The sequence below is a fragment of the Cordyceps militaris genome (genome assembly GCF_000225605.1).
Source record: "Cordyceps militaris CM01 unplaced genomic scaffold CCM_S00003, whole genome shotgun sequence".
NCBI classification, from domain to species: domain Eukaryota; kingdom Fungi; phylum Ascomycota; class Sordariomycetes; order Hypocreales; family Cordycipitaceae; genus Cordyceps; species Cordyceps militaris.
The window spans coordinates 1,390,230-1,401,541 of NW_006271971.1; the positions used below are offsets into that span (position 1 = coordinate 1,390,230).

General features: G+C 56.7%; 5 protein-coding genes across 5 annotated transcripts; all 5 read left to right on the forward strand.

Moving 5' to 3' along the window:
- Positions 1 to 507: 507 nt before the first annotated feature.
- On the forward strand, positions 508 to 1,374 carry CCM_04053 (efflux pump antibiotic resistance protein, putative; the record flags this gene model as incomplete). The annotated part of the gene is made up of 1 exon (XM_006669201.1): positions 508 to 1,374. One exon carries the CDS (start codon positions 508 to 510, stop codon positions 1,372 to 1,374), a length of 867 nt encoding a protein of 288 aa, XP_006669264.1.
- Positions 1,375 to 2,096: 722 nt separating this feature from the next.
- Positions 2,097 to 4,411, forward strand: CCM_04054 (protein GCN20; the record flags this gene model as incomplete). Its single annotated transcript, XM_006669202.1, has 2 exons — positions 2,097 to 2,888; positions 2,945 to 4,411. 2 exons carry the CDS (start codon positions 2,097 to 2,099, stop codon positions 4,409 to 4,411), a joined length of 2,259 nt encoding a protein of 752 aa, XP_006669265.1.
- An 834-nt stretch (positions 4,412 to 5,245) lies between these two features.
- On the forward strand, positions 5,246 to 6,975 carry CCM_04055 (tubulin beta chain; the record flags this gene model as incomplete). Its single annotated transcript, XM_006669203.1, has 5 exons — positions 5,246 to 5,257; positions 5,450 to 5,473; positions 5,546 to 5,668; positions 5,735 to 6,525; positions 6,576 to 6,975. 5 exons carry the CDS (start codon positions 5,246 to 5,248, stop codon positions 6,973 to 6,975), a joined length of 1,350 nt encoding a protein of 449 aa, XP_006669266.1.
- Positions 6,976 to 8,948: 1,973 nt separating this feature from the next.
- CCM_04056 (3'(2'),5'-bisphosphate nucleotidase) lies at positions 8,949 to 10,304 on the forward strand (the record flags this gene model as incomplete). Its single annotated transcript, XM_006669204.1, has 1 exon — positions 8,949 to 10,304. The coding sequence occupies one exon, from the start codon at positions 8,949 to 8,951 to the stop codon at positions 10,302 to 10,304; it is 1,356 nt and encodes a 451-aa protein (XP_006669267.1).
- A 300-nt stretch (positions 10,305 to 10,604) lies between these two features.
- CCM_04057 (Ras guanyl-nucleotide exchange factor RasGEF, putative) lies at positions 10,605 to 11,012 on the forward strand (the record flags this gene model as incomplete). The annotated part of the gene is made up of 1 exon (XM_006669205.1): positions 10,605 to 11,012. The coding sequence occupies one exon, from the start codon at positions 10,605 to 10,607 to the stop codon at positions 11,010 to 11,012; it is 408 nt and encodes a 135-aa protein (XP_006669268.1).
- Positions 11,013 to 11,312: the final 300 nt, after the last annotated feature.

Below are 11,312 nucleotides of genomic sequence, written 5' to 3' on the forward strand. Positions count from 1 at the left end.
CGCAGAGGTCACGGCGACAGCAAATCTTGCTCCAAACGCAGACGGGGATCATGGTCTTTAGAGGAAAAGACAGAAGAAAAGACCGAGGTAGCCCACGCAAGGCAGCCGATTCCGCCCTACACACATGGTGCTCACTTGGAAATAGCAGTGTATTCAGTGCCTTCAGCGCATATACTGGGATCAGCATACCGTATGCTCCTGAATATGGCTGCCAATATTTAGATGGAGCTTGCGTGCATTCGGAGGATTTACTTGCATCCGAAACCGGACGACAAGGCCGTGCAAGAGCAGCCCTGGTGTAATGATCCTTCATCTAATTAATCACCTCCGCTTTGCGGGATGACTTCTCCGGTACAGTTTCCCCTCTCGAACTCCCGTACTTTCTATCACATGCCCGTCACATCAAACCCATCACCAGACTGGCTCGCGCACTACTTCTTCTCTCTCAACTCACTGTCAGACTGTTCGTCATAGCATCCCTCATAAGATCCCGCAAAACAGCACAGCATGAATAACCCACCAGCGGCAAAACCTTGCTTCGCAACCGGCGACGGCATCATCTGCGCCGGTCTGCCGAGATCCGGCACGGCCTCACTCGCCGCGGCCCTGCACATGCTCGACCTCGGCCCCGTCCACCATACCCTCACCAGCCCCGCGATCCGCGCAAATTACGGTTGGGGCCAAGCCGCCTGGTGCAACCTGCCCTTCCTGGGGGTGTCCGGCCTGCAGCGGGCGACGGACCGGCTGCCGTTTTACGTGAACCCCGCCGACGCCCTGCTGCCATGGGTCCGGGCCGACTGGGACCGGCTAATCGGGCAGCAGCGCGCAACGACGGACCTGGGCAGCGTCTTTAGCGAGCAGCTCATTGCCGCGTACCCAGAGGCGCGCGTCATCCTGGTCGATCGCCCGGTGGAGGCGTGGGCGCGCAGCTTCGGCGCTGTCATTATAGACGGCGTGCACGCGGGGCTCGCGGGCTTTGTGTTCTGCGTCGTCGGCCCGTGGGTGGGCGTACCGCAGGCGCGCATCGCCCGTGATATTGCATTCGGCTGGCTCGGCACGTGGTCGCGCGAGGACGCCTGGCGGCGGCTGCCGGAGATGCACGCCGAGCACTCGGCCATGGTGCGGAGGTCGGTCCGGCCGGGCCAGCTGCTGGTGTACAGGTACGAGGACGGCTGGGCACCGCTTTGCGAATTCCTCGGCGTCAAAGTCCCGGATAAGCCGTTTCCACGGGTCAATGACCAGGCGAGTATCCTACAGTATCTGTCCACAATGCAGTGGAAGATTCTTTCACTGGCTGCGAAGAAGCTGGTGCTCTGGTCTTTCGGTCTGGGTGTTTTCGGGTTTATCATACGCAGGTGGCTACACTGGGTGTAGATGGTACAACGACTAGGGCTGCTACGACTTCGCGGATGTTGAGAAACGGGCTACCGTGTGACCATCTCAACGCAGCTAAATTGCATATCGAGTAGGGAGAGATCCGCTAGAAACAAATTGTCCAAACGCTTATCATTTTCAAAATGTTGGCTGCGCTATTTCCTGTCGCGCTGCATGCAGTGCTATGCTGCAACGGCTCTTCTTTGATGATACTCATGAACTTCTCAAGACTCGTACACCAGGAGATATCGTGTACGCAAACCAACCCGGGCTGCTCGGACAGCATCAGTGAATCATTGCCTGCCTTCCTTGCCACTTTTTATACTGCCGTCGTAAGGGACTGACAGCAACATTGCTGGCTACGTATATAGCAACACGAAAGAAGAGTGGGGATGTTTCGAAACAGAAAATTGTGCCGAGCCACGAGAATAGACGCATTCGTGAAATTGAACAGACAAAGCTCAAACGAGAACCGAGTGGGATATACATACATGAGTTCGTACATAGAGGACTATAGCTTACAACGAATCTCATGGTGGGGCAGCTTTGGCGGGGTGACTTTTTGCACCACCATGCGTCGTCAATCTGCGATGATGGCCCACAATTAGAAATCGCTTCAAAATTGCTGCATCATATGCGAGCAGCTCGACGAAAGAGAATTCGACAAGCCGACGTAAAAAAATATAGCCCCGAGCCGACACGAGACGTCATACACATTCAAAATGGAGGCCGAGATCAAGGCCGCCATTCCCAACATCGACCCCGTGGTCTCGGCGTACTCGGCGGGCTACCTCAACCATGCCTCGCTGGCGTGGTCCGACGAGAGTGGTGAAGGCGTCGAGGCCGTCTCGCCGCTCGCCGAAGCCGCGCACGCCATTACCGAGCTGCTGCTTTCGGCCTCTGAAAAGTCGGACCGCACATCCCAGGACAAGATCAAGGCCCTCGTCGAGAAGTGGGTGCAAAAGTACGCTGTGGTCAACGGCGGCGAGCGCCACGGGCCGCTGGCTGTCCGCCGCCTGGACCAGACCATCCAGGTCAGCACGCAGCGCAACATGTCGTCGACTCTGGCCGTCGCCAGCGGCGGTGTCGACCTCGAGTCGGCCAACGCCCGCAAGGTCGAGTCCAAGGTCGACCGCAAGAAGCTCGAAAAGGCCGAGCGCAAGATTGCCGTCAAGCAGCAGAAGAAGCAGTACAAGAATGTCGAGTATGAGGCCTCGCGGCTGCTCGACCAGGCAGACCCCGCGCAGTCGTACGAGGAGTTTTACATGGCCGTCAACCCGCTCCAGATTGGCAACGCCGGCGCCAACAAGACCAAGGACATTAAGCTCGACAACATTGATGTCTCGATTGGCGCCCAGCGCATCCTCACCGACACCACCCTTACGCTCGCTTACGGCCACCGTTATGGTCTGGTTGGTAACAACGGTGTCGGTAAATCCACGCTCTTGCGAGCCTTGTCGAGGCGTGAAGTCGCCATTCCCACTCATATTTCCATTCTCCACGTCGAACAAGAAGTAAGCGCCAAAGCAAATGTGATGAACACGAACGTGCCCTGCTAACAATTCAACAGCTCACTGGTGACGACACGCCTGCTATTCAGGCCGTCCTCGATGCCGATGTTTGGCGCAAGGTGTTGATGCGAGAACAAGAAGAGCTCATGGCAGGTCTGGCCGAGTTGGAGATTAAGCGTGCGCCCCTCGCCGATACGTCAGCAGACGCTGCCAAACTGGACCGCGAAAAGGAAACCATGGACACAAAGCTTGGTGATGTCCAGGGCAAGCTCGCCGAAATGGAATCCGACAAAGCCGAGTCCCGCGCTGCCAGCATTCTCGCTGGTCTCGGCTTCTCTGCTGAGCGCCAGCAGTTTCCCACAAAAACCTTCTCTGGTGGTTGGCGCATGCGTCTGGCTCTTGCACGAGCCCTGTTCTGCGAGCCCGACCTGCTACTTCTCGACGAACCGTCCAACATGTTGGACGTCCCCTCCATCACTTTCCTTTCCACATACCTCCAAGGCTACCCCAGCACCGTCCTCGTCGTCTCCCACGACAGAGCGTTCCTCAACGAGGTCGCGACCGATATTATTCACCAGCACTCCGAGCGTCTTGACTACTACAGAGGAGCCAACTTTGACTCCTTCTACGCTACCCGTGAAGAGCGCAAGAAGATTGCCAAGAAGGAGTACGAGAACCAGATGGCGTTCCGCGCGCATCTGCAGGCCTTTATTGACAAGTTCCGATACAACGCCGCCAAGTCTTCCGAGGCGCAGTCCCGTATCAAGAAACTCGAGAAACTCCCAGTGCTGGAGGCTCCAGAGGCCGAATACAGTGTCAAGTTTGTGTTCCCAGACGTGGAGAAGCTGTCACCTCCCATTATTCAAATGTCCGAGGTCTCTTTCGGTTACACTCCAGACAAGGTCCTGCTGCGCGATGTGGATCTCGACGTTCAGCTCGACTCTCGTATTGGTATTGTCGGACCCAACGGTGCTGGTAAAACTACTGTGCTGAAGTTGCTCATTGGCAAGCTGCAGGCACTGAGTGGTATCATTTCGGCCAACTCGCGCCTGCGCATTGGTTTCTTTGCCCAGCATCACATTGACGCTTTGGATCTGACGGTCAGTGCCGTCTCCTTCATGGCCAAGATGTACCACGGAAAGTCGGACGAGGAGTATCGCCGCCAACTCGGCGCGTTTGGCATCACCGGCACGACTGGCCTGCAAAAGATGGAATACCTTTCCGGAGGTCAAAAGTCGAGAGTAGCGTTTGCCTGCCTGGCCCTCACGAACCCGCACATCCTCGTTCTCGACGAACCTTCGAACCATCTTGATATCGAGGCCATGGACGCGCTGGCCGAGGCACTCAACGCCTTCCAGGGCGGTGTGCTTATGGTCTCCCACGACGTGACGATGCTGCAGATGGTGTGCACGTCGCTGTGGGTGTGCGATGGCGGCACGGTAGAGAAGTTTGACGGCGACGTGAACCAGTACAAGAAGAGAATATCAGCACAGGCCGATGCATCCGGTGTTGTGAAGCAGCACTGATGTGGGCAGGGGAACTGGTACATATGCATTTATAGGCGTCACCTGGGGTATGAATACCATGATGGTAGATTTTGTCATCATCTAAAATGTAGCCATTTCTTACATTTTCTTCTGGCTTTTTGCGTATCAACTACTGCCTTTTTTTATTGCTTGTCGTTCGTATTATTGGGAGGCAGTTGACATGTCACATTGCAAGTCAAGCTTCTGCCTGAGTCCTCGAAGCTGTCGTGCAACACAGTGGGGCCGAGTTCAAAGTGAGGTCCCGCCGAACAATCTCCAGCGGCGCTGGGGCACCTTGCAGGAGGTTGAGGTTGGGCCTTTGGATGCTGTAGACGAGCAGACAGCGGGATTTCAGTGAAGCTTCCTTGTCAATGATAAGTTATGGATCGGCCTAGGCATTTCATTTTCTTCGGTACCTTATATTCTCTAAAGAAATCGCTCTACCGCGGCACAATCGTTCCACGTTGTAATAGTTCATACTATGTTCCAACGGATTGTCTGTTGAGATTTGATGGTTCCTTGCTTTGGCGCCAAGCCTGTTTGGGCAAAGCGGTTGGCCAGGGTGGTAAACAACCGTGACTGGCTGGCTGCGGCCAGTGAGGCCCTGGCAGGCGGGACAGCTCCCGCTCTTTCCCTGGGGATCGTAGCGGTGAACCAATTTCCAGCCCTCGCAGGGCAAAAATCAACACCGCCCGGCTCCTCCCTGTCCCTTCTCTCCTCTCTCGCGCATCCACATATCTTGAAGCCTTTCCCGGACTCTTGATACCCATCTAGTTTCTTACATCCTCCATTCAACTCTTTTAAGCCTCCTTTTCACATTTTCAAGTCGCCATCATGCGTGAGATTGTGAGTCCCTCTCCCCGCCATTGCTCCTGTTGACCCCTCCTCGACGCGTTTCTCGAGAGCTTGCGCTGCCCCTGAGTGGTACCCCGCCGACCACTCGGCCAGCTCAAACGCTTTGTTTACGAGTGCGAGGAGAGCTCGCGAGAGTTGCAAATACGATGAATTGCTGCTAATGAGTTTTTTTTCTGTCTATAGGTTCACCTCCAGACCGGTCAGTGCGTAAGTAGCTTCTGACGATCTACTCCATGGCAACAGTGGTGGTATCGGTTCTGACCGGGTTTTTCTCAACAGGGTAACCAGATTGGTGCCGCTTTCTGGCAGACCATCTCTGGCGAGCATGGCCTCGACTCCAGCGGTGTCTACAATGGTACTTCCGAGCTCCAGCTCGAGCGCATGAATGTCTACTTCAACGAGGTTTGTTCTGCCCGCCCAACGCGTAGCTTGGCTTCATTGTGGATACTGACCGCGACTTTCGTCTAGGCCTCCGGTAACAAGTATGTTCCTCGCGCCGTCCTCATCGATCTCGAGCCTGGTACCATGGACGCTGTCCGTGCCGGTCCCTTTGGCCAGCTCTTCCGCCCCGACAACTTTGTTTTCGGTCAGTCTGGTGCTGGCAACAACTGGGCCAAGGGTCATTACACAGAGGGTGCTGAGCTCGTTGACCAGGTCCTCGATGTCGTTCGTCGTGAGGCCGAAGGCTGCGACTGCCTTCAGGGTTTCCAGATCACCCACTCTCTCGGTGGTGGTACTGGTGCTGGTATGGGTACTCTGCTCATCTCCAAGATCCGCGAAGAGTTTCCCGACCGCATGATGGCCACCTTCTCCGTTGTCCCCTCCCCCGGCAACTCCGACACCGTTGTCGAACCCTACAACGCCACTCTCTCCGTACATCAGCTCGTTGAGAACTCTGACGAGACCTTCTGTATCGACAACCAGGCCCTGTACGATATCTGCATGCGTACCCTTAAGCTGTCCAACCCCTCGTACGGTGACCTTAACCACCTCGTCTCCGTCGTCATGTCCGGCATCACCACCTGCCTGCGTTTCCCTGGTCAGCTCAACTCGGATCTTCGCAAGCTCGCCGTCAACATGGTTCCCTTCCCCCGTCTTCACTTTTTTATGGTCGGCTTCGCTCCCCTGACCAGCCGTGGCGCTCACTCGTTCCGCGCCGTCTCCGTCCCTGAGCTTACCCAGCAGATGTTCGACCCCAAGAACATGATGGCTGCCTCTGACTTCCGCAACGGTCGCTACCTGACCTGCTCTGCCATTTTGTAAGTGACTCTGTAACGTACGGATCTCCACAGAACTAACAACTATTTAGCCGTGGTAAGGTTGCCATGAAGGAGGTTGAGGATCAGATGCGTAATGTGCAGAGCAAGAACGCCAGCTACTTCGTGGAGTGGATCCCCAACAACATCCAGAACGCTCTTTGCGCTGTTCCCCCTCGCGGTCTTAAGATGTCGTCTACCTTCATTGGTAACTCGACCTCGATCCAGGATCTCTTCAAGCGTGTCGGTGAGCAGTTCTCTGCCATGTTCCGTCGCAAGGCTTTCCTTCATTGGTACACTGGCGAGGGTATGGACGAGATGGAGTTCACTGAGGCTGAGTCCAACATGAACGATCTTATCTCCGAATACCAGCAGTACCAGGATGCTGGTATTGATGATGAGGAAGAGGAGTACGAGGAGGAGGCTCCCCTCGAGACTGAGGAGCTCATGTAAATCCCTAGTCATGATTACTATTGAAGGGCGTTTGTCGACCCAGAAGAGAAATACCGTTCTTAGTGCCTGTCCACTTGAGGCAGTGTAAGTAATTATTTGTCAGGGGTTTTTAGATATCCTCGAGTGCGTACAGTTGATGTAGCAATTGTACACAGCCAGTCAAAACACGAGTACCATAGTACCATTTAATCACCTAATTGTGAGTATAATCTGCATTCAATTAATTTCTCGAGTTTCAAAGATGTAATTGATGGGGGGCTGCACTTTAGCCAACGCTGGGCTCCACGTGACTGGATGAGTAAGCGGCCAAAAAGTCGAGATTGGTGGCAGCTCGTTCTTTTACCAAGACTCTAACTCGGTGATGAGCGAGGCTGTTTGCGACAGCAGACAATTCCAGTAGCAACGATGTTTATGCCAGCGAAAAGGGCGGCACTGGGTCCGGCGATGCGCGCGGCATCTTCCCCAGCTGCATCACTCCCCGGATTCTTGATACCGGCGTGGCAATCGACCGCGGCAGCCACGGTCGCGCGACAGTTTTCAACGACTGGGCCACGGCCCTCCAAGCTCGGCCGGACGCCCATCACTGTGCCGCCGGGCGTGGAACTGACCATGGGCCAGCCGAAAGCGATCAACAGCATGACGTCGTACAAGCCCAAGATCACAAAAACGATAACAATCAAGGGGCCTCTGGGTTAGTGCATACCCCTTTGCTGTAGAGGATGGCGCGAGCATTGGCTTGGGACAGTGTGTGAAATTGGCTAACGATGAGGCTTGTGATGAATAGGAGAATTAAGTATGGACGTGCCCAACTTTGTACGGATGGAGCAGGATCTCGACAACAACGTGGTGATGCTATCAGTGGACGATGCCAACGTTGAGCAACAAAAAGAGATGTGGGGTAAGTTCGCTCAACCAAGCAAGGAGAAGAGCTTACAGGATTGTTCTGATTGTGCTAACTTGGTGCAGGAACTACCTGGGCGTACCTCAACAACCACATCATGGGCGTGTCCGAGGGCCACACGGCGATCCTGCGACTTGTCGGTGTCGGCTACCGAGCGACGGTGGAGGAGCGCAAGCGCAAGGCCGAATACCGCGGGCAAAAGTTTCTGTGTCTCAAGCTCGGCTTCACGCACCCGGTGGAGGAGGGAATTCCACCGGGCGTGACGGTGACGACGCCGGCGCCGACGAGGATCCTGCTCGAGGGCGCGGAGCGCGAGGTGCTCATGTCGTTTGCGGGCCGGGTGCGCAAGTGGCGGCCGCCAGAGCCGTACAAGGGCAAGGGTGTCTTTGTCAATGGCCAGACGATTAAGCTGAAGCAGAAGAAGATTAAATAAAGGAGTGGCGAAGCGGAGACAAGGCAACTAGACTCGGAGGCGTGGGTCGATGCCTTTTTGTGTATTGTTTGTATATTGGATGCTGGCCAGAAGAGGCAGCCGAAAAGGGACTGGCGCGAGAAGAAGGAGTTGCTCCTTTTATTGTACTATATATTCTGTTGTAGCGTTTGACATGCATGCATGCAGGCAAAGATTGTACTATACAGAGAGGACTAGGTCAACAAGACTGAGATGCTGAGTGTGCTAAAGAGCCAAGAATATGGCTAGTTCTTGTGTTGATATATTATTGGATACGGGTTTGAGGGAGGTCCTGCTGAATTCAAACCAACGACCTCGGCTTCCTGAAACCACTCAGCACCAGGGCCTTTATAACCGCAAACTTTGGCAACTTGGCGGGTGGCTGTATCTAGGGTAGCTGGCCAACCCCACTATGGACACCATCGTGCCGCTTGCACCGCATCTTCATAAAACGAATTATTGATATGGCGCGAATTTTTCTCTACGTCAGACTCCATTCTTGCCTGGCTCGTCGGCCGATGTTCCGTGACACTGCAGCGCTTTAAACCAGCCCATATTAATTCAGACTTTTTTCTTCCTTGCCCAGATACACACCTACTTCCTACTAAGAGCACTGTTTGCATGCCTACCGGTCCAACGTCTCGGTCCGAGCCCCGCCATCCGGCCTCTTCACTCTTCCACCATCCGGTTCTCCTCAGCATCGCCTTTGCCCTCATTGCCCTCGTCGCCCTCTGGATACCACTCCCTCCAGAAACCTTCACCAACTCGCACAGCCCGAACACAGCAGCCGCCCAGCCACCGATTCCCGCCGTCGCAGCCATAGCTTCCTCGCTCTTGTCCCCCCGGCGCCTCGTCCAGCTCTCCGGGCACCTCTTCCGCCGCACCACCTCCACCGCCGCCATGGTTGTCGCCCCTAGATACGAGCGCGAGCTGCAAGTCGCCGAGCTGGCCGTGCAGCGCGCCGCCATCCTCACCAAGCGCGTTTTCCACGAAAAGGCCAAGGGCACCGTCGACAAGAACGACAAGTCGCCCGTCACCATCGGCGATTTCGGCGCCCAGGCGCTCATCATCGCCGCCCTCCAGCACAGCTTCCCCGACGACGCCATTGTCGCCGAAGAAGAGGCCGCGCAGCTGCGCGCCGACCCGGCCCTCTGCGACACCATCTGGCAGCTGGTCCGCTCGACGGCCCTCACCGACAGCGCCGCCGAGGCGCTCCTGGGCGGCGCGATCCCCAGCGCCGACGCCATGCTCGACCTCATCGACAAGGGCAACAGCCCCGGCGGCGCCACCGGACGCATCTGGACCATTGACCCGATTGACGGCACCAAGGGCTTCCTCCGCGGCGGGCAGTACGCCGTCTGCCTCGGGCTCATGGTCGACGGCGAGGTGCAGGTCGGCGTGCTCGGGTGCCCGAACCTGCCTGTCGACGACGCCGCGCGGCTGACGGCGGCAAGCGGCGCCAACCAGACCGACGACGCGGACCACGGCGTGCTGCTCGCCGCCGTGCAGCACCACGGCGCGCACAGCCGGCCGCTGACCGCCGGCGTGTTGGCCGCGCCGAAGCCGATTGGCATGCGCGCGCTGACGGACCTCGCGCAGGCCACCTTCTGCGAGAGCGTCGAGGCGGCGCACTCGGCCCACGGCGACCAGGCGCAGATCTCGGCGGCGCTCGGCATCACCGCGCCGAGCGTGCGCATGGACTCGCAGGCCAAGTACGCCTCCATTGCGCGCGGCGCGGGCGACATCTACCTGCGCCTGCCGGTCAAGGCGACGTACCAGGAAAAGATTTGGGACCATGCGGCGGGCGACCTTATCGTGCGCGAGGCCGGTGGCCAGGTGACGGATATCCATGGCAAGCGCCTTGATTTCGGCGCGGGCCGCACGCTGGCCAACAACAAGGGCGTCGTGGCGGCGCCGGCGCCGGTGCACGGCAAGGTGCTGGCTGCGGTGCAGGAGGTTCTCAAGATTAAGGCCTAAAGAGGATGTGGAGATGCGGTAGTTAAATAAATAGAAAGCTATGAAACGGAATGGTTTTATTACGAAATGGGGGCTTGGCTACCTTGGTGCAACCATTTACTGCACATTTTGTTTTGCGACTGTTGAAATCGCGCAACATCTACTTTAACTTTTGTTTTTCTCGTGACTGTTGAAAAAATACTACTTGATACTATAATCAAGTTGGAATAAAAAATCCAGAAACCCCAAAGCTGGCTTATTGCTGGTTCGAGGTTCCATCAAGTCAGGCCTGCAATCAAGGTGTGTGGATAAAAATTCCCCATGTCGCCCGACCGAGACTTCTTTCTGCCTCCTTCAACCACCACCTCGTGGCCATCAACACCCACCACCACACACGACCCCAATTTGCCAACCATGACGTCCTCGCCGGCGCACCTGCGCTCCCTCTACCGCGCCATCCTGCGAGAGCTGCCCCCGCGACCGGTCCTCGCCACGCCGCGCACGCCGCTGCACGCACATCTGCGCGCCAGCCTCGCCGCTCCCTCCGGCGCCGACGCCTCCCCCGCCGTGGCTGCCGAGCTGGTCACGTACCTGCGCGCGCAGCGCACGTACGCCACGCTCCTGGAGCGCTACAACCCGGGCATGGGCATGGACGAGGCGGAGCGCGTGCGTCTGTCCGCCCGCCGCGTCGGCATGGACCTGCCCGTGCTGGTCAAGGGGCGGCTGTGAAGAAAGAAAGGAGAGGGCAAAGGACATGGATGGGATTACACGATGGACGAGACACTCGGACAATACACACGGAGCGGAGGAATGCTGCCGTGGGAGTGCCCTCCGCCCCCCGAAATCGAATGGCGGAGCCGAGAGACGTGTGATGAGCGGAGGATGCAAAAAGGGCGCAAAGCACGGATGGAAAATGTACAATAAATAATTAGAGGCAACACAATCTTGCCACTGTACTATATACCAGCCAGACAGGCTGTCAAAGACAAAATACCCCGTTTACATCGCTTATTTTGGACGAGCGCGGAA